Genomic DNA, 26,647 nt, shown 5'->3' on the forward strand with positions numbered 1-26,647 from the left:
TTTCAGGCTCTCCTAAAAGAAAGCCTAAGTTTTACCAATTTTGCAGAGAGCGACTAATTAAAAAAAAAATAATCTAAACTGAACATATTCTTGTTAGGCTGACAGAAATCTCTCTTGACTGAACACAGCAAACCATTAAGCTTCTTTACAAAATTAGCCTATCAAATAGCCAAGGGACAAGCATGTTTCTGCACCTGGAATAAAGGTGCAGTGGATTTCACAGGGAACCTTTTCAGCATCGCTGAGAGAAAATGAGGAGCTGCAGGAACACGGGAAGGTCCAGAAGGGTGTGATGCAGCTGGGACAGTCACTGCACCAGGGAAAAGGTGGGAGAAAGAAGTTTTGGGATGCAAGGAGGGGCCTCAAACTGTGCCATGGTCTTGCAGGCTTTCTCTGTGCTGTGAAATGATGCGTGCTCAGTGCTGTGCTCTGACCATAGAGCCAGCTGGCACAGAACAGCTCACAACCATCTATCTTATTCCCATACCGTGCAGAACGGGATGGTGGTACCCAACCAGCTCCCCAGTCTGCCCAGGAATTGTCAAGGACTGTGGTCCTCTGCCTGCGTCAAACCTGCACCCAGCAGCATGCCAAAACCTGGAGGGTGGCAGTGGGGTTTGTAGCTAGGAAGGCACGATTGCACAGTTTAACTATGTGGTGTCAGTGTAACCCTACTTTTGATCCATCCTTTGCTCAGGGAAAACAGGACACTAGATCATTTGCAGGTAAATAATCATATTGAAGAAGTACCTGAGCCCATGACTAATTTCAAGAGAAACTTCTTGAATTAATTGCTCTTAAAAAAAAAAAAAAAAAGACAATTGCACTATGGACATTGCTTTGCCACATGTCAGGCAGTGAATGCTGACATCCCACCAGCTGAATTATCAGAAAGTTTATTTTCTTTTCATGGTATTCCTCTACAACCATCATCAAATCAAAACTACTTGTAAGATGAAAAATTATTTGGCTGGCCAGTACTTCCTGCCTCTAAAACAGTTCTGCTGGAATTAAGTAGGATTCTGGAGAGTCTCTCATTCATCGTTTTAGGAACTACCCTCCTGTCCCATACACACAGTGTAAGACAGGGTAGCTGAGCACAGGTTTGAGCTAATGCTATTAATTCCCATTAATAAAACAGCAATAGGCCATGCGTATTAACCAAATTACTACATTATTCATCTAACAAAGACAAATGTTACACACCATGTTTTGCACCAGTCCAAGAGGACTAAGAGACCCTTGCTGGCCAGCTGGCTGTCTACACATACCTCCTATTACTATTATTTTTTAAGTGAGGCAAAACCACAGTTGCTGAGAGGACTGAAGAGGGTCATTTTTTCAGCTAATCATGAAAAATTACTCTTTAGTGCAGGAAGAGAGATTGCCACTTCTGAGCTCAGTGACTTCCACGAGTTCAGGAGGTTTCTTACCTGGCCATGCAACAAGATGCCAGCTGAAAGGTTCTGGTGGTGAAAGCTTTAAAGCCATATTTTTTAAATTACTCAACCCAAGATCTTAAACAACAAAACAAATGAACTTAAAACTACAGAAGCAGTTTGCACACTGACTCAGACTCTCGATTTCACTCAAATTTGGGTTTTTCATGTGGAAACAAATGCTTTGAACGCTTTTTTTCCCTTTCTTTGTGGATGCCTTTTCTTTCTGACAGCACTGCAATGGATGCTGCTTCTTTTTGCAGAGCTCTGCCTTTTCAGTAGCCTAGTAAACGGGCAGAACACTTTCCCAAAGAGCAACTAAGAAAACAGATCAGTGATGGAGTAGTTTTAGGAAGCAAGTTGTCTTTTACCTGGTGTGTAGCCATCCAGTGACATCTCCTACAAGCTTCAAGAATTCAGTCGGGAGCTGTAGGTAGACTTGAGTGGGGAAAAAGCTGTCACTTGATCCGTGCTTGGGCGAGACGGCTGGAAAGAACGATGAAGAACAGCCAGTCACCATAACCATAGCTCCTCAGGATAGGAGTTCTTTAAAGTCCACCTCCATCTCTGGGACCCTGAATGCCAGTCCTTTTGCCCAGTGTATGTGAGGAGAGCTCCTGTACGTGTGTATCTGCCAGCATCCCATTGCCAAGACCTCTGAGAGCAGAGCAACTCATAGTTCCCTGATGCATCATGTCCAGCACCCATCTACTCGCCTTCACAATATTAGATGAGAAAGGAGGGTGGCACGCTCACCACTCCAAGGATGCTCTTCCCCAACCTCCTTCCTCTGAGGATCAAACCCCAGCAAGCTTTCAGCCAAACTATTCGCACACACACACCCTAGGAGCTGATATGGAGCCACTGCCCCAGACGAGGTGCAGCCCTGGAGTTGCCCCACACGAGCGTGGCAGAGCTCCCCACCACACTTGGCAGGGCAGGTGGAGCTCCAGCTGCCTAGCACAGACTTCATCCACAACACGGGGTTTTTTTCCCCCACTCTGGACACAGGACATGGCAATTATTTGCACAGGGTGAAGTGAGTTTATCTGGACAACAATAAACAACAGAAGAGAAATCACTCTGAACTCGAGAGAGACTACAAGAGAGAAAATTAAATCTAAAGAATTCTTCCCATCCAGAAAAAAAACTCTCCCAGGAAAGGGTATGCTCCAGTTTCCTCAAGTTTTCAGCACATGCAAGATGCGCCCATGGCCTTCTGCACACACCAGGATGTAAATGTCACCCAGTATCCTCCTCCTACACTCAAGGACTGAAGCAGAGATAGAGGAAGGCTGCATTTGGCAGAGGACAAAACCAGTCTGGAAAGAAAATGCCTCAGTGCTAACATACTTGCTGCAGGGAAGGTAATCCCATGGACTGCAAACAGACGTGGCTGAGGCTTTGCAGCATCCTCCTGAACCATCTCGCCGTTTCCTTAGCCTGTAGGTTGCCGGGTTTTGAGTCATGATTTACTCTTTCTGCACACATGGAAGAAGTTTGCCTTCTCATGCCCATAGCCTGCCTGCCTCAAGCTGCCTTGCCAGGCACAAACAGAAGGTAAACAGGCAGACGGGCTCACAGATTAAACTTCAAAACCAGTTAGAAGATTTATCCCAGCAGATGAACTCAAGCCAGATCCTGAGGCAGGATTCGGCTCACAAGAGATGACAGATGAAGTGCCACCTTCATCACTCAGAGGATGTCGAGCACAGCTTTCACAGCTGGAATTGGAGAGTTAGCCAGAGCTGTAGCCTAAGCCAGAGGAGCACACTGAGCATGCAACCACCCCGCAGCACGGGCCACCTCTGCCCACCCAGCACTGCAGCTTCAGAAGGGATTCACACTCCCAGTATCCCAACCGCAAGCGGACCGGTGCTCATCAGTTTGCGAGCAAGACGAGGCAAGCTGCCGCTAAGCTGGAGGTTTGGCTGTGTAACCACACGCAAGAAAGCCATGCTGGTCTAACTGCCAAACGTAGCATTAAACCAATGGACACGTTTGAGCACACATGCATTTTTCTTTAGAAAATTATTTGTTTTCATGGATTTAGAATGGCTACAAGATAGCAAGACTTTTGCCCACATGATGCCTGTGTTAGCGCAGCGGTAGCTGGGAAAACTTCCTCACGTGCGAGCTGTTTTCTCTCACAGGATGAAGCTGTCCCAGACTCCAGCCCTGTCAGGATGTGTGCCGACTGCACCTCCTGGCTGCACGACAGCTCAGACCGCAGCTTGGTTCTAAGGAAAAGCAGACAGATAAGCACAGAACTGTGAAATCCATAGTCGGGTTTCATGTAAGCAAAACAAGGGAGACAACATAAAAATCAGCAAAAAAATTATAGGTATTGTTTAGGATACGACTTGATGCTCAGAATAATCTTCCTTGAAAAACAGTAGTAGGAGCAGACAGGTAGGACATCTTCCCCTGGGAGACAAAGGCGTTCCGGAGACCTGCAGAGCCCAGGGGCTGAAAGGTTCGTGCTACACTGCCAGAGCACTGATCCCGCAGTAAAGCCTTCCCTTCCAGTTGTCCTCCTGAGGGGGAAGCGGGACCATCCCTGGGATCTTCTCTTTTCATCTTCCACACACTTGCAAGAGCGATGTGCTCTTCTGCGGACAAAGCCTTGAGTCACCGCTCCCAGTTCGCTCGCCAAGGGCTCTGACTGCAGAGACAGAGGCACCTTGCAGTGAAAGGCTGTGACAGGAAGCTGGTGTCATTACACCCTCTCCTCCCCTTCTCTTCCATTAGAACGTGACCCTGCTAGAAACAAACATCGCTGCAATGTGGGAAGTGGTCAGAGGGAAAGAAACAGCAGAGGTGCTTAAAAATGTGAAGTAGCTGCTGTCACCGTCACTGGACACCTCTTTCCCAGCTGAGACCTGGAGGTGACACCCAGCCTGCCAGAGCCACCTCCCCACCAGAGCGCAGGTACGCGGGAACGGGAAGAACCAGGGCTAACGCAGCCATCTTTTGAGTCAAATTCTCATATCTTCTTTATTTCCAGCGTTCGTGCCATGCACAGCCTGCAACACTAACAGAGCAGCACTGGGACCATCACCTTTTGTTGATAGCTTCTGGAGGCCATGCTAGAAGAACAGTTATGAACCCCGAGACGCTTGTTTTCAGACAGCATGCAAAAACCCCAAACCCTGGTGGTGGTGTACGCATTCTAGCAAATACACAAGAAGCATTGTGTAAAATTATAAATGGAGAAGCACTCATCAATTTACAACAGGATCCAAAAAGTCCTGCCTTTACAGGCAAGTGAACTAGCGAGCCCCAAGTCTTCCACTGGCCTCGATATATAACCTAATCCAGATGGATTTACATAGTTCTGGAATGGACGTGTATGAAACCTGAAAATTCACAATTTTTTGATGATTTAAAACCAGTCACATTACATACTTTTTATTTAATAAAAGTTAAAAACAGGTACAAAACTGTGATTCCATTTCTTTAAAATATAGGCTCAAAATAAAAAGGCTGAACAATATAGTTCAGGCAGTAAAGTGCAAAGAGAGCAGCTATCCCAGTCATGCTTAATCCGTAAATAACCCTTACACAGCAGGAAGGAACAGAAAGAGCAGACAGAGCATACGCAGCCGCACCATGGCTCAGCTATTTGTGCACATCCACAGGAGAAAGAGCCGCACGTCCCAGACACGGGTGGTAAGGGACAGCGGACACCTCGCAGGAGTGGGCTGCGAGGAATCGCAGGCCAGGTAAAACTAACAAAGAGGGAGATGTCACTTCTCCGCAGCGTGACACACATACACAACACACTTTTTGAAATTCCATATTCTCCAGTCCATCATTTCCCCCCCCCCATGATGCAACAAACTAACATGACAATTTACTAAATTACGACACGAGTTTCCAAACTGTTTTGCTCAGGTGAACACCATAAATGGTTAGTCTGTAAAAAAAAAAATGAAGTACTAAATTGGCTGCTGGAACCGAGACAAGACACTCTTCCCCTGATTAAAAGCATGCTAAAATGGCATCCAAAAGTCAAACTTCTTGTTCTAAGGGACTTCTGAGCAAAAAAGAGCAGCAATGTCTCTTTCTTCATCACACAAATTTGGAAAATGGGTATCGACACAGAACAGCAACACTACAAGCACCCACTTTACCAGGAAGAGAGGGTTCAACCAAGCCCTTTGGGGAGCACAAAGTGAGGTTTGCACGTGCACACGCACTCACCAGCACAGACGCTGCGGTCAGGGGGATTACAGCGTGTGTTGAGCAAACAGGGTGTGGACACTTTAAAGGTCAGGCACAAAACCTTTAGAACACTTAGCACAATACTCCAATTTAGTGCAGTTTGAAAACTTATTACCATTAATTACAACTATAGACTTAAGTGTAAAAATAACCACATGTTCTTCTTTCAACTGAAACAGGTCTCTGTCGATTTCAGGGGAGTGCTAGCTGAGATCAGCAAGTCTGCACTTACACAGATGAGAACCATGCTTTGCCCACACCGAGAAGCAAGACCAGGATTTCAGAACAACAAAGCAGTGCAAGAGAGAGCGCATTCCTAGTTATCCACATTTTACACGTCCAGGGAAAATAGTCCTCCTCAGTGCTCAACTAAGCTTCAGTGTAGGAGCGGCTGAAGGGAGAAGAGTCCAGAAGGAATAAATACTACAGAAATATTTCATTGAGCAGGTGAGCTGTTTCCCAGCAAAACAACACCTGGTGCTTCACAGCACAACAGCTCTACTGTCAGCTCTGCTACAATACGTATGCACATCCTTCCGCACCATGGAAACGTAGCAGTCCGATTGTGCTACGGGCATTTTGTTTTATTACTCATACCATGCCATTACAACACAGCACTCCTGGAGCCAGTGATTCCACTTCTTTGCCATATTTACACTTGGTGTGAAAGAAAATCCATTCAACAGGGAGAGTATCTCATTTAATAGAAAAGGGTGATTTTATACAAAGTACTGTGGAGAAGTATAAGGCCACATGAAGAGCATCATCAAGTTGACATGGTGGCTATTTCTTAAGTCAAGACATGATTAGTACTTCCTCTGGTGCTTTGATACAGGTAAATGAAAGCCTTGAACAATTTCCTATAAGGTGCACAAGCATCCACAATACATAAAAAAACCTTAATTTTCTATTTCTCCTGAACTCAAAAAAAAAAATATATATAAACAGAGACCCGGCTAATTATTCACAGGTTATCTTGCCATTTTTGCATTTTTCAGCAGATTTTGATATGCTGGCTTAGTAGGACTGAAAGTAAAGCATCATTTTTAGTGTCAAAGTTTCTAAACAGTGTTTGTGCTTCTACCTCCATCAGAGCAGTCCGGCTCCTCCAAACTTCACTCTGGTGGAGTGTGGGCTCAGGAATGCCCGGTATGTCAAACTTTTACCAAAAGTCACAACGGCTTCCACTTGCAAAGGGTATGAATCTATAAAATGTTGAGGATTTCAACACTTGTTTTCTGAAAGAAAGTCATTCTGGTTTGGTTTGTTTTAAAAATGATGACACACTTCAATCTCAAACCTCCAATGTCACCTGCGTAAGGAGGGTGTAACAGCACCAGCCCATTGCAGGATCAGGATCTGCAAGTGTGAAAATCCCAACCACTATGAGTTATCAAATATCACGTGTTTACAAAACGCTCCGAATGCAATTCTTTAGGTTTACCAAAAAGGAGTTTCCAAAACTCTGGGTCTCATCCTGCACACCCCTACTAATGCAGGTCAAGTAATTTGCCTGCATATCAAGACCAAAATGAATAAATACAAAATATATTTGGTATAGAAAATACTTGTATAAAAATTAAAAATCACCCTGTTTTACTGTCCATCAAAATATTAACAGCAAGCATTACAAGTGACTTTTTTAACCTATTGCCAAAATCATTTCCAAAGAGTTCTGCTTTCCTGAAGTGCTGGTGATTGCATTTGCCCAAGTATTGAAAAAAACAAATAGGGAAGGGACGAGGAAAGATATGATAGATTTCTCACATAGCATTATTAACAGAGGACCTAAACTGAAGGAAACTAAAGTATGCACAAACACAGGGAAAAAAAGCCACTGTCAGTTCTGTTGCAGCTCTTCCTGATCTTCAGAAAGTTTGTAGAGAAAGTGCTTCCTCACACTAGCCCTGACAGACAGACGACGGCACGGGGATGAGCATACTCAGAGCACTGCTGCTTTTCGGTTTCTCTGCTGTGGCAATTCTGTTGAGTTTGCCAACCTCTGTCTGCCAGCTGGGGATCTTCTTTGTGGTCATATGGCGGCGGGTGTGCTTTGTCAAGTGATCGCTGCGCATGAAGCGACGCTCACACACAGGACAAGCAAACTTCTTCTCTCCTGTGTGAGTTCTTCGGTGGCGTGACAGTTCATCTGAGCGGGCAAACTTCTTGTCACAGCCTTCCCAGTTGCAGCTGAAAGGCTTTTCTCCTGCAGGACATAAAAGAAGCATAACTTACTTTTGAGAAGCTGTGTTACAGTTTTATCAAAGAACCATCTTAAATCCTGCCTTGCAAAAACTGATGAATTCCACAGAACTGCTCATGTGTGCAGTCAACATTAGCTTAAGCTCAAGTTGCGTTGCAGAGAAAAATCATAGGTATCGTTTCTACTTATTCCTTCATATCTCTTTAAATGTTCTTTAACCGAATCTATTTCTTTAATTGTCCAAAACCTCAGTTTAAAGATTCTTCATAAAGCTACCTTGTCCACTGACTGAACTAGAAGCAACCCCCTGCCCCCATCCCTGTGTGACCACAGCTCTATGGCTGCTGCATGTCATCAGCAAATACTGCGGGCAAACAGGAAGCCTGGAACCGAGCCTCAGAGTCCTGCTGCTCCAGTGATCCAGTCCTGCACACAAACACACCGCCCCAGCGCGTACTGCTGAGGAATGGCCTGTCCTGCCATACCCACGCAGCTGGAAGTCCAACAGACAGCTAGGGGTGACAGCAGTCAGGAAGGCTGTCCACGTCAGCTTCTGCTCATCCTGCTTAACATTAGATCTATCCTAAACAATGTGATCTACCGCCTGCAAACTCCGTAAAGCTCAAGATAAACACCTACCACATGACCCAAATTTATGGTAATGCTTTGGAGCAGAACAAAAGCGTCCAGCAGAAAGGATGCACCACAGAAGTGTTGTTCTTATTTCAGGTATTGAGAGTAAAGTTCTGTGTCTGGTGTGCCTGATACCACCCAGCTACTCAGTGAGCAGGACAAAAGTGGGAAGAGAAAGCCAAACTACTCTGCCTCCTGATCCTGTAACGTGGACTGGCTAGTGAGGGGTCAGAGTGCTTCACCTCCCATAGATGTCCTAGTCTTAATCATGACACAGGGACACACACAGCTTCCTTATGGATCAGCAGCAGCACGTGCTCAAAGCGAGACACTTGTTGCTAGTCTTATGTTCATCCTGTAGTGCCAGGTTAACTCAGCAGCCTGCAGCACTTACTCTCGAGCCAGAAGCAGAAGCATCATCTACCTCTGAGCTCTGGTTTACAAGGATTATCAGCTTCATACATGGTTTAAGCTCTTTCCCTAAAGGAACTGTAAAGACAAACTGGCAAACGAATGCAAATCCTGACATCCTAAAGCTGACATCCAATAAACCACAGTGTCTGTGGGGCAAGGGAGGGTAGGGGCAAAAAGCCAAGGAAAAACAAAATTAGACAAACTTTTGAATGAGCGGTTCTATACCAGTCTCCCACTACACCTGTCCCTCAACATCAAAAATAGTCCCTGAGAACTCAAAGTTAGTGTTAACAGGACCTCGGAGGTAGAAAAAGGATAAGTAAAACCCACATATACTGTCTCCACACTGACCAGATTTTAATGGAGCAAATCAACTCACATTAATTACAATTAATTTTCCTTTATCTTTAAAATTCCCTTTCTGTAACTGAATAAACTGCTACGTTCCTGTAGCAGCTCTTACTAAGAGCTGCTACATACTTCCTAGCATAGTATCCCAAAATCTCATTGCATTCCCATTTAGCCTAAACAGAACTCTGGAAAAATGTGCTGTTTCTGACCTTCTCTCTTTTCTTCTACTTGTGTAACAATTAAGACCAACTACCAGTACTATGGTTTGCTTACACCAGACCTCTGCATGCCCCAAAACAGGAGACTTGCACAATTCATTTCAATCTAGTCCAGATGGCAGGATTCCACTCAAATCTAAACACACACACACAGACAGCAAAGCTTCACTCCAACTAAAGCACGTGAAATTCAACTAATGCTATAGGGTCAGCTGAGGTCTCAGAACAAAGTCTGTCTTGTTTTGCTTGCCTACAGAGAATGAACATTCCTCCCTTCTCTGAGATGAGCAGAAGTTTCCCGATCACCTGCCTCTTCCCTTTCCCACTCCCTCCCCCTAAAAATGTGCTTTTCAGCACCCCAACACAAGCCAGCACTGGAGCGACAAAGGACCCGCCCTGTCATACACACCAGTGTGGGTGCGAAGGTGGGCTTTGAGGTGGGAACTTTTGAAATAGGTTTTCTTGCACCCAGGGAAGTTGCAAACATAATTCCTCCGTCTAGAAAAGTCCATCTGGGGCGCGCAGCTTTGACCAGAAGCAATGAACACAGGAGCAGGAGCAAGGGGCAGTAACTTGGTGTTCCCAACAGTCATCACTGTTTGCGGGCACTGCGGTGTCTGTGTGACAGCAGTCTGTGGAAGAACCAACATGACGGTCCCCTGAGGCACAGAAGGTCCCATGAGTACAGGCTGAGAGAGCGGGGCTGTCTGCGGTAAAATAGGTTTCATTGGAGTTGAGACTGTTGGAGTTGAAGGCTTGACATAGGCATTGATCATACTGCTTTGTCCATTTAAAGGGATCATTTGACAGAGAACCTGGGGGCTTGAAACGGGGACAGGTGTCACTGGGGTAGCTCTTTTTTGCAAGTCATTCTCACAATTCTTTGGTAAGTGGGTCTGTGGCGAAACGGGCCGGACTGGTAGTTGTCCTTTATTGGTCACAATATCACTGGAGTCATGTGCATAAGGCTGATGTACTGGAGAGGTTTTGTTCATTAAATCATCTGCAGCACACGTGCCCTGTGGCAGTCTGGAATGTCTTTGGTCATCCACTCCACACCAGTCTCTGGAAGTGCTGTAGCCTGAAGTTACCTTTGTTTTCTCTTGCACAGCAGGAATGTGATGGTAAGCAGAACTATCACCTGTGTGACGTATCACGCTTGTTGCCATGGCCCTGCAAGGCTGAGGGGCAAAGGATTCAGATATCACTGGCTTCTGGCTGCACTGTCGCTCCATGTTGATAACAGATGGCTTGGTTATGGGAGAGGCACCAGTCGCTGATGTGACTGAGCAGGCAGCTGTATTTGCCATGACCGTCCTTGGTTTGGAGTAAGTGACTTGTGAGGAGAGGAGCATAGCAGCTGATATCTCAACAAAGTCAGGGCTGTGCGGAGGGGTCATGCACTGCAAAAAAGAAAACACCATTATGCAGCAGTGTAATTTCACAGCACAATTTCTCACTGTCTTTACTATGAAAAATAAAATTACACCCCCTCCCCAGAATCCCAGAACCTGCCTCTTGGAACAAACCGATTAACGCATACATTGCCTCATCTGATGGCCATTCTGAATATGCTCAAAAGCATGTTAATAAAAGGAAGCTAATGAGGCAGATGTAAACCTGCACAAAACATTGCATGTCTACTCACTGGGCTACAAGAAACTCTCATTCCCTTCTCCTCAGCAATGGGTGCAGCTGTAAGAGGCTATGAGTGCTCTGCTGTTCACAGAAAACAGACTAGCAACAGATAGTGACACTGTACCATCATCAATTTCAAGCTTCCAGCAAGCCCTAGATCTTTTATCAATGATTACCCCATCAGCTGGTGGCTACTTCTGAGTTAAAGACAAATGGAACTGCTCTCTCCCTTCTTATTAATCCATTTCTCTCTAGGCTCTCTTGCTGCCACCACCTCTCCTTCCTCCTTTACCACTGAAAACTCACACCTATCTCCTGTGCTGCTCAAGAGACAGTGCCAACGCTGAGCGGCAGGACTGTGAGAGAAGTCTGTCAACCAGCTGCTATACCACCTCAGCCTCTTTCCTCTATCATTCCCCTTTTTCTGACATAACTGCATACTAGAAGCCTACTGGTTGAAATGGGCCTTAACTGTCTGAAGCCTGAATGGCACCAAGCGCTCTTTCAACGCTTAACTTTTGTTACAACATAAATTGCAACAAAAAAAATTGTGATTCAACTGACATTAGTCAGCCAGAGTAGACCAATGCTCTGGAGAACTAACAGACTACATGTACAAACACATAGCACAGAAACTAATTAAATTGTCTATTTCATAACGATAACCTGTACATTCTCTTATAACGACCAGAGTGAAGCCAAATGTCATTAAGAGCTTTTTTCATATAGTGCTTGCAGATAAGTCGGTGCCAAATCACTCAGGCTCACTCTGCCATTCTTACTTGAAGTGCTCCAAGAAACCTACAACAGCCATCCAGACAGCATCCTCAGCGCACCTGTCAAATTAAATACCCTGTCAGCAAGGGCTTTCACATCTAGATTTAACACAGGATCAAACTCCTACACTTGCCATTCCAGAGACAGCAGAAAAACCCACCTCACTGTTCTATGTACACACACACACAGCACTGGCTATACTGTAGCTATTCTACACAGGGACACACGAACAAGCTATCTTTTCCAGCCAAGTTAAAACATTGCAGAGATGTAACATCCAGATGTCAGGCGTATTTATTTTGCCTTCATGTTTTTCTTACCAGTGTAGATAAATAGTCCTTCGGTAATTCAGACGTAGCCTCGGCGTGCATTGTGAAATCACCAGAATCTGAGAAGGGCGTAAGTGGCCTTATCTTTAATATGTCACCTTTCTGCGATCTTTGACCCCAGGAGCTCATACAAACAAGCGCTTCAACGGCTTCAATGTCGTTCTGCTCCAAGGTGCTGCAGGTAGACCTTTCGCTGTCATGACGCTGCCTTTCACGGATAGACTCATAGATGTCCACAATGTCAACCTAAATGTAATCGGATTACTGGCTATGAGGACAAGTCAGAATACAAAGCTGACACCACCCACATACTGTCTGCTCATGATGAAGGTCATGTGAAACAGATCCCAAGCCCGCGGCAAGACTTTTACCAACCAGCTCAACTCTTACCCTCCCCCTACCAGTTCATCTCCCCATGCCTGTTACTCTTTTAAAAAAAAAAAAAAGTGTGATTTGCAGGAAAGGAACAGGTATGTGTGTAGCTCATGTTTCCAGAGTTACTTTCCTGGATTACACTGCTCTGAACAAACACATCCCATGTCCGCATACAAACAAAAAGAGGAAAAAAAATCCTGACTTCCAGCCTTGTTTAGACAAGGCTGTTTCCTGGACCCAAAAGACAACTGCTATTCAGCACTAATCTCATTCTGGTAACATTTAGGAGATAAATTTCAGCTGACAGTAAGACGCTTTAAGGTATGATCACTGATTCAGAGTACCACACCTTGCAAAAGCATTTTAATCTTATTTTTACCAATAGGGAAGCCAGGGTGGGGGGGAAGGAAGGAAAATTGTCTTCAAAGTGCAGTGGGAATTATTTGTATTGTACTTTAGAAAGGTATGATACTACATAGGCGCTAGGTATCCCAAAATGCACTATGAGTAACAGGAAGACAAATATAATCACATTGATTTGCTTCCAAATGCAAGCATCATATAAAATTTGGGTGTGCGTGTGTGTATGCATGCATGCAAAACACTTGACTTGTCTGCAAAAGGATACCCAGACTTCATAAAGCTCTCTCACTACTTGGCAGTGACTCTAAAAGCTACGTTGCACTGTTGGTTTATCGCTCAGGTGCTAGTGCAGTCTCAACTAGGTGTCCAAACTCTGCCGGTCTTTAGGCACAGCAACTAACTGTGAGGGCTGGAATTCAGAAGCGTGGACCGAGATTCTTGAGCCTAATGCTGTTATACAGTGTGCTTATATACTGCAGCAAAAGGGTTTTAACTAGAAAAGCACCACCGCACCGTTAGCATGGCCTAAAGCCCTAGAGGGAACTATACTTGTTGGGTGACATCACTTACACACCTAAGTCAATGAGTTTTGTTAATGAGTAAAGTAACGGGGAATGATCAATAGTGTCACAATAGTGACACTGGCTCAATAGTGTCACAAAGATGCAAAGCTGTGTGACACTGTCTCCACTATAGGGACGTGCATGGCAAACGTGTTACACATAACACACCCAAAATGCCAGTACTGGACCCACAGAGGACTTTGGCCTAAAACAAGAGGTACCACACATGGAGATGTCAAGGCAGGAGGCAGGAAGGGGTAAAAGCACTCTAAAACAGGGATCCAAGCGATTCTGCCCTGAGAGAGACTTCTAAGAATTTCCACTGAAAACACTGAGAACGGAAATGAGGGCAAAAAAACATGTCGCCTGCAAGCCTGGACCTAGACCGCCTGTCAAACAGGAGCCACACCAGGCGAGGCTCTGCACTAAGCAGTCAGAGAGCCTGTGAGTGTTCCTCAAAAGTGTGATAGCAGGCAACCAAGCCAGCAGATTTTTTTTTTTTACCCCAGCCCTACGTTTCAGGAAAGCAGTTTTCCCTAAAGAAACATGAAAAAATATTCCCCGATTAAAAAAAAAAACTAAAAAAGCCCGTTCTCAAGGCGAGCGCTGCAGCCCCGGCTCTCCCGCTGCCAGGGAAATGGCTAACCGCGCCTGGCCGCCTGTCCTCACATCACCCCGCCGGCTGCCGGGGCCGTACGTGCGCGGGCAGCTCGGGCAGCGCGGGCAGCTGGCAGGCGGGCAGGGACGGTGCGGGCGGCGGGCCCCACCGCCGGGCAGCGCTTCTTCCCGCCCGCGGGGCCGCGCCGCCCCCGCCCGCTCCCCGCCGCCCCCGCCCGCTCCCCGCCTCACGGCGGGTGCCCCCGGCCGGGCGGCGCCGCTGAGGGGCGGATGGCGGGAAGGGAAGGAGGAGGAGAAGGAGGAGGAGGAGGGCAGCTCCCGCCCTGCCGCCGCCCCCACACGGCCGCTGCGAGAGGGCCCCCTCCCCCCCCGCAGGTGGCCGGGGCGACACCCGTCCCTGAGGGCTCTGCCCTGGCACGACCGCCCCGCCGGTGGCAACGGCACCGACCGACCACCCCCCGCGGCGGGTAACGGTCTCAACCGACCACCCCCGCCCGGGCTGAGTAACGATCCCGAGGAGCCGCCGCCTCCGCTGAGGCGATAACGGTCCCCGCGCCCCTGCCCGCCGCAGAGCACGTGCCCGGGCCGGGCCGGACCGGCGCCGGCTGTCCCCGGCTCGGGGGGCGCCCGCCGCCCCCTCCTGCCTGCCTGCCTTGCTCCCTCCTTCCCTCTACTCCCTCCGCCCGCCCGATGCTTACCGCGGACGCATCTCCCATCTCGGAGCAGGGCGAGCCGTGCATGGCGCGGCTCCGGCGGGCGGCGGCGGTGTGACCGGGGAGCAACAGCAGCAGCCGCAGGAGCAGCACACCCGCAGGAGCAGCACACCCGCAGGAGCAGCAGGAGCAGCAGCAGCAGCAGCAGCAGAAGCCGGCACCGCCTCCTCCCCCTCCCCTTCCCCTTCCCCCGCCCGCCGGGAGCCGAGCGGCCCGCGCGCCGGGGGAAGCGCTCTGGATCGCTCCCTGCGCCAGACAGCGCGGGGGGGAGGGGGGGGGGGAGACCGGCTCCTCGCCAATCACCGCCCGCCGCGGCCCGCGCCCGGCCAATGAGCGGCGGCGGCCGGCGTGATCGCGGCGTGCCGCGGGGCTGCCGGCAGGAAGGGCGGCGCGTGGGCACGCTCGGCGGCGGCCCAGCCGGCGGCGGCGGGAAGGCCGGGAGGGGGCGGGGCCGAGCGATGGGCGGGGGAGCGCGCGCTGGAAACTGGGGGAAAGGTCGGAGGGGGCGGGGCGGCGGCCGGGAATGCCCGTGCGCGCGGGGGTGTGGCGGGGCGGGGCGCGGCGCGGGGGCGCGGCTCCCCCTGCCCCCCCCGCCCCCCCCGCGGTGCGTGCGGCGCGGCACGCAGCAGCCCTCAGCCCCGCCCCGCCCCGCGCCCCCCCCCCCGCGCCGCGGGCCCGGCGCGGCGGGGACAGCGCGGCCGCCCGCCCGCCCGTGCTGGGCGCTGGGGCGGGATTTCGGGAAGCATCCCTTTTCCGCAGATTCCCGCCAGACGCCTGCACGTCTTCCGCCGCGTTCAGCGAGGTCCCGCCCGCCGCGTGTGGCGGGGCCCGGCCGCGGCAGGGCTCTGCCAGCTGGATCGGCCGGCGGATCCGGCGTTAAAAGTAACCCTGCCACCCCCCAAAAACCGTTCGGGTCGTTCGTGTGGTTTCTCTGCTCCCCGCGTTCGCGGCCCCGGCCCTTGCCTAGCTGTGAGCCCGGGGGCCGCGCACGGCCAGGGGAGGCCTCCCCTGCGCCAGCCTGGCAGGCGTCCTTGAACGAGTCTTCAAATCACAACGTATTTTAAAAAAAAAAAAGTGTACTTTTCGTTTTTTCGCCTTCCAGTCCCCAGCCCCTTGTTTTTTTAATGGCAGCCGAAGCGTATGGGCCGTCCGGTTCCCAGCTGGGTTTGTGGTCTCACCGGCCGACACCGAACCCGGGCGGCACCGGCCCCGCGCCCGTGGCCCCCGCGGAGCCGCCACGGGGCCACGCTGGGCCCCGAGGCCTCGGCAGCCCTTGGCCGTGCGAGCGCTCTCCCAGCCCGGCCCCCGCTGGATGCCTTGCCGCCGACTGAAACAAAATGCAGACGGTAATAAACATTTTATCCTGCTGGATTATCTCTACTTTTTCCTTCCTTGGCTTCTCAAGACGCGACATCCTCCTTGTCAATGCGGAGGACACGGGAGGGATTATCTTGAATCGTTCATCTCCTTTTGCTGCTAGCTTCACTTGACCACTGGGGATCATTTTTTCCATTACAGCTCTGCTGAATCCTGGTCCTTCCCCGCTGTCCACACAGTTTCTACAGCTTCACCATACTGTGCTCATCTCCGCTCTCCATTACTGCACATTTCTTGTACTTTAGCTTCCCCAGCGCTACTACTTCCCAGCCCATCAAACACCAAATTAAAATTATCTCCCTGGCCCGTCCGTCCGGGCATTCCCCTTGCCTTTTTGCATCTCTCCCCCGTGCCTCCCTTATTTAACCTAATCTCTCTTTTTTTTCCCCATTTCCAGGCCTCCCACCACCGTCTCCCCCACAGGGGGTCCCACAGGGATGACGGCAGCCGGCGCAGCTACAAGCCCTTCACCCCAGAAAGTCCCCCATGGTTTCCTGCACACCCTTGTTCCTGCCTGCATCTTGCAATCCGCAAGCTCATGCCTCTGCCCGGCGTCTCATGCTGTACTTAGGTTGCGAGCAGCTTTCTGTTTGTGTTTATGTGGTACCTGCCGTGCCGGAGCCACAGCCTGTGTGGCAGGGCCCTGTCCCTTATGATAGTAAGAAAAATGCTGATAATTCAAACTACAAATCCAGCGCTAACGTTAGTTACGTTCACGAAAGGAAATCAGTTGTGTGACAGGGAATGAAACAAATTTGGGGAAAATGCTGTCAGTGACTAAAAAGCACGATGGGGATAGCACGGTGGGGACGCAGGGTATGTGCCTCTTCTATAAATCACTAGCTGTTCCTTGTAAGACCAGAGCCACTCGTACGGTCCCGTTTTGAGGGAAGCCTTTAGGGAATTGTAAAACTAGGGAAATACCGTGCCGTTCTATTTTGCGTTTTCTCCAGTTCCGCTGTAGCTGAGAAATTATTGTATTTGTCTCTTTGCTGCTTGTTGAAACACATGCAGCTTCTGCTTAAAGCGCTTACATGCACAGCCTTACTCATTTACAGCGCAGATTTTTAATTGAGTGATAGCACCTGAAGGTAGCACAGCAACCTCGCCAGTGAAGAAGCGGTCGCAGGGAAGCGGAGTGGATCACTTCTCCTCCCGGCTCCCAGCAGGATGTTTTCCCATGTCACGTGCCACAGATTGTGCCTACGTGTTCTGAGCCCCCAGGTGGAAATTGCTGGACAAGGGGTCCTCGCTACAGCCTATGGATGCAAGACCAGTTGAAAGAAGTAATGTTACACGTCTGTACTCCGACTTGCACCACAAGGAAAATGTGTTTGATTGTGTTCCCTTTCCTGAGCTAAAAATGGCAACTAAGGTTTTTACTATAATCCGCAGAGTTCTTACCAAAATCACTTGGTCTGCCTTGTTCTGCTGCTGCCAGCTAAGGCAGTGTTACATGAGGAAGGACCATCTTCTTCATCCTCGCATCAGATGTCAGCAACAGGGCACGGGTCTGAACCCCACGGAGCCCGAGCTCCCAGCCCTTAACAGCCGAGAGCTTCTCCTCCTCTCCCCCCTCTTACTTCTCCCCCCTTTCTCTTTCCTTTCCCGAGGCTGCACTAAGGTGAATATTAATGCAGTTAATATTATCTCGCTTCTCTGTACTTCTGCCTACACCCACCGACTTCCCTGTGGGTTTCAACCAGCAGGACAGCTTTCTGAGCAACGTACAAGCATGCTCATTGGGATGATCCATGCTGGCTGTGGTTTCTCTCCTGAAGCTAGTAACCTGGAACAGGGCCCAAACATCCCCAATACTCCTTTCCGAAGAGCTCGGAGGAGCCTACCCATGTCGGTGGCTGCAGGATGCCAGTGCCCATGCCCTACCTGGCTGCGGCAGCCCCAGCCCAGCAGAGCCGACCTCCGCCAGCCTGCCCCTGCAGTGCTGCTGCTGCTGCTCCCATGTCCTCCGGATCTGGCTCTCCGAGTACCATTTGGTTTTATAAAGGCGTATTTAACTCAGACTGTTGGCAAACACTTCAGAGAAAAGCTTTCTTTGTCAAAGACGGACAATGTCTTTGTTCCGATGTAGGAACAAGCAGATGTAAGTCGCTTCAGCGGAGAGTTGAGAAGGCTCTGCTCGGGTTATCTTATCCTTTCGGCTGGGAAGACAAGAAAAGAATCAAACATTGCGTGCAAGTAGGAGGGAAAATATTTAATACTGTAGACTGAAAACAACAAAAGGGCACACAGGCAGCTCTCCCCCATTCCCTTTTTGCAGATAATTATACAATAAACAATTCAAAAGAGACTAGAGGAAGACTATTACGGGCTCAGACAGTTTTCCTAATGTTTACCAGCAGTTAAAAATAGACCAAAGCAGTTGTCTTGGGTGCAGCTTTAGAGTTAGTGCAATTTGGCAGCGGCATCTGGTCTGGCTGGATACAGCAGCAGGCTACTGTAGCAAATGCATATAGCCTAGCAAATGGGGCGGGATTAAATAAATATAGATCATTACAATCAGAGCTCCCGTACAGGGGACGTGAGAAGATGCATCGGACGAAATGAAAGACTGCGAGGCACATGTAGGATGTGTCTCTCCATCCACTCTCCTTCCTCTGTTGTGCACTTGAAGGAAGGAGCAGTCGGAGCTGCCGCAGCCCCGGATTGCCCCGAACCACGCTTGCTGGGCCGACAGCAGCGGCCAGAGGAGAAGCTCCCCACCGCGGCGCAAATGAAGCAGCTCTGCCAGGTGGTGCCTGACACCAGCTGATGGAAACGGAGCCCCCGGCCCCCGGCCGAGGGCAGGAGCGGGACCGGAGGGATTCACCCAGGGGGTGAACGCACCGACCTCAGTGGAAATAGCAGAGTTATAGAAGGGATTTATAGTCACAGAGTTATATATGGGATATCCATGAAGAACAGAGAGGGGGAAAGGGATATAAGGGATATCCATGAAGAACAGAGCAGGGGAAAGAAAGAAAAAGAGAAGGGAAAAAAAAGCAGACAGACTGACAAGGAATATTTCTCACTAGAATAATTTCTGAATGCAAAAGCGATGATAAATCCAGGGGCTTTTACACAGACTTTGGCCCCAGCTGACAGCGAGGGTCTGTGTAAACAATGTTTTGATGGATTGCCTCTTTTCTACCGAGTAAACGGGTGCAGCCGTACAGACCATTCAGTCGTTGGCTGCTCCCACACCTGTCGCCGTGCCCGGCAGCATTGTGGAGCTGAAGGGACACGCTCCCAACGTGCCAACAGAGGCAAGCGCGGTGCTAGACAGCCCTTCCGCACTGTCACGCTGCATGTGGGCCAGCTGCTGAAGGGGAGATCTCATTTATCACTGCGGGCTATCGAATAGCACAGCAAATCCCCCCCGCCGCTGGGCAAGGAGCCCCAGCTCTCTCCAGCGAACTGCGTACGTGTCTGCTAGCAGGGACAGGCTGTGACACAGCAGCTTTGCCCAAAGGCAGGACGAAAAACACGGTCCTTGCATGCCATCCCCAACTAGCGTGAGTCAAAAGACGACTTCTTCCTTGCCTGCATCTTTTGTATTCACTTTCAGAAACAAATTGAGCTTTCAGTATGTGGATAAGCATCCAAGGAGCAGGTAAGCAGCCAGTACGGCATAAGGAAACACAGCCAGGTTACGGCAAAAGGAAAGGGTTTAAGAGAAGAGTCACGCAGACTGTTTCCCACTTTATTTTGGACCCTGGGTGCTTATAGAATAAACATACACTGCCAATTTTTTTTCTCCACTCCCAAAAACATGTTTCTACCTGAAAAAATACTGACTGCATCAAATGCTTCCTGAGACCTGGCAGTACTACAGAGAGAAATCACCACTCAACCAGATTTTTTTCTGAGTATGTGAAACATAATGTTTACTGAATTAAAAAAATCCAATCCACAAATATTGATTACAGGTGAGGACCATCCAGAGTTCCACTGTGATAGAAATAATAAAGTAAGTGACAGTAATAAGTATGACACACTAGTGCACCATCTGCTCACTCGAGTGCACCATCTGGTTTTTCTACTGCTGCTATTCGTGCCCCGATCGTATTTTAGTGGCACCAGAAGATGGATTCAAATACCAGCAAAAATAAAAACGACATGTTATTTATTTATTGTTCTGCTTAAGTGGATGTCTTCATCGTTTTCACCATTCTCTTGACCTCAATATTACTGTTAGCTAAACCCACGCGTATTTTCTGACACATAGTATATTAAAGCATTAGCAACGCTAACAGATGTTCCCCTCTTTTGGTCATCTCACGACTTGCTTGGGCAGGTATCAAGCCTCTGTGCAAACACGTATTTCATCCTGAATCATCTTTCACGTTTTATTAACTCTGAAGTGTTTTCATGCAGCACTCGGATGCTGGGAAGATGTCCTGTGTGACCAGAGACCGACTTCTGGACCATCAGACATGGTTTGCACTCACAGCTGTGGGTGACTGGTACCGCAGACTTCCACCGGGCAGGAGTGGCCTGGCACACAGAGTTTGCAATGGTGTCCTCGCAGGCAGAGAGAAGGTCCTCCAGTACCAACACTGCCATCTCCTCTAGGATGCTGTCCATATTGACCTGCGTACCTGCACAGCACCGAGCACAGCACGGTGCCAAGCCCAGGGGAGGTCTGTGGGCGGGGGGATTTGCTGATCGCACGTGTCCAGCTCTCTCATCAAATGTCTTCAGTTATCTCTTTGCTGGCTCTCAGCCAAGGTCCATGTGTGCTCAGAAGAGATGGTCAATGCGGTCTTCCCATACGGCCTCAGCGGGCAGCTCACCAAGGGTATTTTGACACCAAATGGGGTTTGTTTAAGATCCTGGTGCTTTTTCCCATTCCTCGCGCTGCTTCTGGATTACCTGGCTGATATCAGAGGGGCTTTCTGCATGGCTCAGATGTACAATTTCCGTCCCCCGTAATGTTTGATAATCATAGACAACACTACTGCGCATCTTCAAAGGCTTCTCCCAACACCTCTTTCTGGGAATGTGTCCTTCCTATGTGCCCGGGAAGGGCCATGACATCCCAGACCTGGTTGCCCAATGAAAAGTTACTGCCCCTTGGATCACATCCCTAAGCAGATCTTAATATAATTGTCCATTTTGCTTCTGGGCTAGTGCCTTATCTGTATTTTTTCTCTCCCCACCCCGCGGTGACTCCTGACCCTGTGCATCCCAAGGAATTAATCACTCACATGGCCCCGGTGCACATCCTCCATCCTGCAGCCTCCCCTGCTCCTCCCTGGAGCTGCATCTCCACCCTTCCCTTCCCCAGCCCTGCAGAAAGAGCCTCTCCCTCTACCGTCTTGGCCCTCTCCTGGCAAAACATTAAGAAAAAGGAAAATCCACATAAAAAAATAACCGTCGTGGGTTGCAGTTAATGACCATCACTGAAAACGAGACAGATGAGGGGGCTGAGGAGGGGCAGGAGACCAGCCAGGGCATACTTGGACAGAAGTAAGCACAGGAGCCTGTGCGGAGGAGAAGGGGACAGATGAGACGGCTGCCTTCAAGTGACCAACCTTGGCACCAAACACGAAGTCACACCTCTACCACCACCCTCCTGCACATGGACATCCTCCCGGACACCAAGGCTCGGCCCTGCTTGCCTCCAGACATTTCCCAGCCAGGGCTGAAGAACCTGGCTGTGGGGCCACCAGCGCAGCGGGACCATGGTCCTCCCCACCTCGCTGCTCACAGGCGCACGGGGTCTGCAGGAGCAGACGAGCAAGAGGCAAAAACTGACCTACCCATGCTCTGCACGCTCAGCTTCGCTTGCTGCTTCCTATAACATAACATAAATGCCTGAAATAAGGTCTGAGTGAGTGTCCACCATGAATTCTGCTGTATAAAATCCTCCCTATGACAGCTAGCTGTCACACTACACTGACATCTGAACCGAGATGCAATCGCTAACCCATTATATTTATAAATAAACTCCTCACCAGTGTGTTTTCTGGCTGCAGCATCACCTTCTTCCAGGTTCCTTGGACTGTGCTGTGCCCACTCCTGTCGCTGCTCCTCATCTTGGGTCTCCATCTGCGCTCACCTGGCACCTCCCTTTGCCTCCCCAAACGCTGCTTGGTGGGCAAAACAGCGGTGCTCTTAAAAACATGTTGTCTCCAGCTGAGTCAGTCCGCGCTCCCTCACGGGTGACGGGGTTTCTGTGTCCCTCTGCAATGCCACCTTCCTGCTGGGGGACCCGAGCAGAGCTGCACGCCGCAGGACGGATGGCAAACGCCGGGCCAAGGACACATCCCTGTTTAACAACAGCCAAAGCAAAGGAAGGCAGGAGCTGGCGATGGGAAGCTTGCAAGGGTAATACCCCCCCTCAACACTTGCACTCAAACTATACAACTAATAATTATATTCCCTGAGAGCCCCCTGTATATATAATGCGAATTAACACTGTGCTTTACAATTAACTGTATACATTAAACAGACACAATCAAGTATAGGATTTTACTACTGACAAATACATTTTCCATTAAAAGATGAATAAATAAAAGCCACCTAAGTTCTTCTGAGCCTTTGGGGTTTTTTGGGGAAAAGTCAGTAGCAATTGAGTCGCTTAACAGTTTAAATGCCTGTCCTAATGTCTAAGGGGGGTGTCTCACCCCGACGATGTCTGCATCCCATCCCTGCCCCAGCTAAGGAGCTGGAAAACCAAAATTCCTGCTCTTGTGATACTTCCCCAGCAGTATTGCTGGTCACAGATGACTCAGTCTCCTCCACCCCCTTGCTCAGAAGCCGAACATGCTTGCTGCTTGGGTAAAGTATCCCGCCAGGCTGGGCTGCTGAATATGACTCTATATGAGTTGGTGCTTTTTCTCATAACTGGTGCTTGCTTGGACTTACTTGCTGTTACTCCCCTTGCACAGTGGAGATCCTAATGCCCGCCTTCGAGGGCACTTTCCCACTTAGTTTTACACTGTTCACATAAAAAGAGCAAGGAATTCCCCCTTTTTTTACAGCGCGGGTAAATCCTTAGGTCAGCCTCGAGTGTGCACTTCCCCTCCACTACTGCAGTGCTTCAGGATGTTAAGAAGATGCAATTAGACAACTAATGTGAAATAAACTCAGGCTCTAATTCTGGGCTGTGGCTCTTCTGGTTTATAGCTGTGCTATTTCCCCTTCCCGAGTACAGGCGACACTGTTTACACTGAATTTCTTTCCCTTTGGGCACCCTTCCACAGTGCCAACAGAGCAGAGAAACGAGCCAGCACCGCACGTTGCAGAGCTTTTCTGGGGCGTGGGTGTTGTCCAGGGATGCCCCATCTGCACGCCCCGCTTTGGCTGCGGAGGGCGAGCTGCAGCCCTGGGAGCGAGGTGCAGCAGCCAGGCGTGTGCTGTGGCTACGGGGCTACAAACCAGCGGAGCCAGCCCGGACGCTGCCTCCTCCGGGCTGCGTCATTCCCCCGAGTCTTACAGCCAGGATCCACAACTGACCCTCGAGCATTATTTAGGCTCTTTAGGTCCCTCCAACACACCTGATGGGGAGAGAGGCAGGAGACTGTCTAATGCCCCAAATACCCATTTCATACACCAGTTGTCATCCCCAATATCCCCAAGGGTGTGACTTTCCTCCCTTGCTGAGTAGGTGAAATACTTGATGCTTTCCTGCCCTGCTGGGCTATCGCAGGGCTTTGCTAGTCAACGTTTTCCCAGGGCTTTCAAGCTGAAGGAGCTTCAGCCACCTTCTTCCCACTACAGATTTTCTGTCCCCTCAGCTTTCACGTAGTATCTGTCCTATGTGATCCTATGTGTCCTATGTGTCCGAGGAAGGGGTGCACCCCTTCCTCGTCTCACCTCCCGCTTGGGCTCAAGCCCCAGTCCTAGCTGCTCTCGCCATCCCAGTCTCTGAGTCTCCGCTGTCCTCTCTGAGACACCCCGGTACCAGTAGGTACCAGTTTATTTTCATATTTATAACAAAATCACTGCTTCATCTCTCTGATCTCTTGGCACCGTTTCCTCCAGGAGACCCACCACATAGCTTCACAAGACAAGAGGCACAAACTGAAACACAGGGGGAGTTTCTGAACATTGGGAAACACTTTTTCGCTGTGATGGTGACCCAGCACAGGTTGCCCAGGGTGGTTGTGGAGTCTCCATCCTGGGAGATATTCAGAAGCCATCTGGACACGGTCCTGGGCAACTGGCTCTGGGTGGCCCTGCTTGAGCAGAGGGGTTGGACCAGATGACCTCCAGAGGTCCCTTCCAACCTCAACCATGCTGTGACCCTGTGAAGAGCAGCCTGAGGATGAACATTCACAGTTCTGCTGGATGGGAAAGGCCACGGACTGGGTAGAAATGCTGCTTTCACCCCCAAACCTTGCCCACACACCCAGTAATTCCCAACCTCATGGTCAAACTGAGCCCTTGCCTGCAGCTCCTTCTGCTCCACAAGCACCACCCCTCCTTTCCTCCCAAGCCGACTGATTGACCGAAATAAGCTGAGCTGTGAATACCCTGCCCTTAACCTGAAGGTTTGTGCTTCCATTTCAGAGCCAAAGACAGACTGGGCTGGCTCAGAGCTTATTTTTTCCCCAGCTCTATCAGTCTCAGGCCAGGTCCTCCTTCTCCCTTCACCTGGGCATGAAATGCCAGCGCCGCTGCAGCCAGCCAGTCCCCACCAGCCAGATTTTCACCTGCTATCTCTGCACTTTATGGCATTCACACGCTCTGTCACTCTGTATTACATCCGCCCGAGCGCCATCGTCAGGGAGCTCAAATATGCTTGGTAAAAGCCCTGAGATGTACCTTTGGAGCAAAACAACAGCGGGGTAATGGATATAGGTAATGCAGCGTGAAGAAAACCTTGAGGATCAGAGAGAGAGGGTTTTCAAAGCAGGGCAATGCAGAGAAATTCTGGCAAGAAATTAAATATTGCAAAATTTGATGGCATTGAACAGCATCATTAACCCCAAGCATTTAGGAATTGGAAGATGGACCTGAAGAAAAAAAAAGGCAAGAGAGAGTAATTATACTATCATAATTATCTTCATTTATCTTCCTCTTGATGCATCTTCCAAATTTCTTCTGCAATCCCAGAGGAGGGCTCAAAATTTTCCTTTGAAAACACAACAAAAGTCAATGTGGGGTCCCGAGGGCGCTGCTGGCCACGGACGGGGCAGTGCCGCAGGCCCCAGCGCCGCCGCACATACGGACAAGCGGGGACGAGCTGCGCCTCTGCAGAGATCGGGTGGATTTGGGCCCCTCTCTCGCCAAAACCGTCGCCCCTGCTGAGCTCCGGGAAGCCCACGGGCAGGCAGCATCCCCACGGGCATGGCTCAGCCCCTGCCGAGGCCGGGATGGGGGCTGCTCGCAGGTGAAGCTCCGCAGAAGACTGCCATGAGGTGCCAGCCCATTTGGGAATGGCCACGTGGCACAGCAAGGGGTGATTGAAGCAGCAACAGATTTTGTTTTTTAGCTTGCCATCGTTGCTTTTATAACTGTCCTGACCATTATCCTGACCTGGGGCTTCGTATGCGGCAAGTCTCGACCGGCCTCTCGCCTGCAGCCTGGGCTCTTTTTTAAGCATGCAGAGCAGAAGCAAGTGGGAGAGCAAGGGCTGCTTTAGGGGCCTGACACCCACAAGATGGGGGACCCAGCACTGCTGCCCCCCAAAAGCCCTTGTCCAGCTGATGGGCTCAAAGCAAAGTATTTCAAGCAAGAATAGTCACAGAGCAGAGACTGTGTAGATGCAATCTGCAGAGCTGACCACCAAGCCACTGTTTTTACCTTATTTACTTATTAATGTTTGCAAAGCTCATGTAATTATTTACTTTTAAACAAAAATCACTAAACCTCATCATGATAGGATTAAAAGCGGCATCAAACCAAGTGCTGGCAACAACACTGGTGCCACCGGCATGGCTGCCCAGCAAAGCTGGTGCCGATCCCCTGTGCTCCTGTGCCCTTGTCCCCAGGTACCCATCACCTCTCCAAGCAGGGCTGAGCATCGCCATGTGGTGTGGTCCTTACCGACGGCAGCCGCTCCAGCCAACGTGCCTCTCCGGGAAGGGGACTGGGCTCTGCCCGGGCATGTGCCGACGGCTGGAGCGGGCAAGTTGGTTCAAGCCGGGCTGCCTGGCAGTGGTGGCAGGACTGCACCCTCTTCACCCCAAGCCATCGAGCCCAGAAACTGCAGGTGCAGACTCAACAGGTTGGCAGGGCCAGCACTGCCTGGCTGGGGCTCCATCCAGCTCCCCTCGCCCGCTGGGCACTGCGGAACCATGGGACTTGGTTTCCCTGGTGCTGGGGAACCACAGGGCTTGATTTGCCTTTCTTTCTGCACGCCACGTCGCCCCCGCTCCAGATTTCACTCCAATTTACACCGCCTTTTCCAGCCTGGCAGCAGCAGCCACCCACACACCATGCTCCATCATCCCTTG

At 50.0% G+C, this 26,647-nt stretch overlaps 1 protein-coding gene across 1 annotated transcript; it reads right to left on the reverse strand.

Annotated features, from left to right (window-relative positions):
• Positions 1-4,454: 4,454 nt before the first annotated feature.
• On the reverse strand, positions 4,455-15,104 carry KLF11 (KLF transcription factor 11). Its single transcript, XM_072858624.1, has 4 exons — positions 14,847-15,104; positions 12,221-12,475; positions 9,895-10,888; positions 4,455-7,872 (listed from the first exon to the last, which is right to left on the reverse strand). Exons 1-4 carry the CDS (start codon positions 14,886-14,888, stop codon positions 7,568-7,570), a joined length of 1,596 nt encoding a protein of 531 aa, XP_072714725.1. The 5' UTR covers positions 14,889-15,104; the 3' UTR covers positions 4,455-7,567.
• Positions 15,105-26,647: the final 11,543 nt, after the last annotated feature.

This window comes from Ciconia boyciana, chromosome 3 (genome assembly GCF_034638445.1).
Source record: "Ciconia boyciana chromosome 3, ASM3463844v1, whole genome shotgun sequence".
Taxonomy (NCBI): domain Eukaryota; kingdom Metazoa; phylum Chordata; class Aves; order Ciconiiformes; family Ciconiidae; genus Ciconia; species Ciconia boyciana.

Excerpts from the sequence above, each read along its gene's own strand:
- KLF11 (XM_072858624.1), bottom strand. The coding sequence starts at position 14,888 with ATGCACGGCTCGCCCTGCTCCGAGATGGGAGATGCGTCCGCG. Across the intron at positions 12,476-14,846 it reads AGATGGGAGATGCGTCCGCG|GTTGACATTGTGGACATCTA; the intron begins GTAAGCATCGGG and ends GATTACATTTAG. Across the intron at positions 10,889-12,220 it reads AGGACTATTTATCTACACTG|TGCATGACCCCTCCGCACAG; the intron begins GTAAGAAAAACA and ends TCTTTTTTGCAG.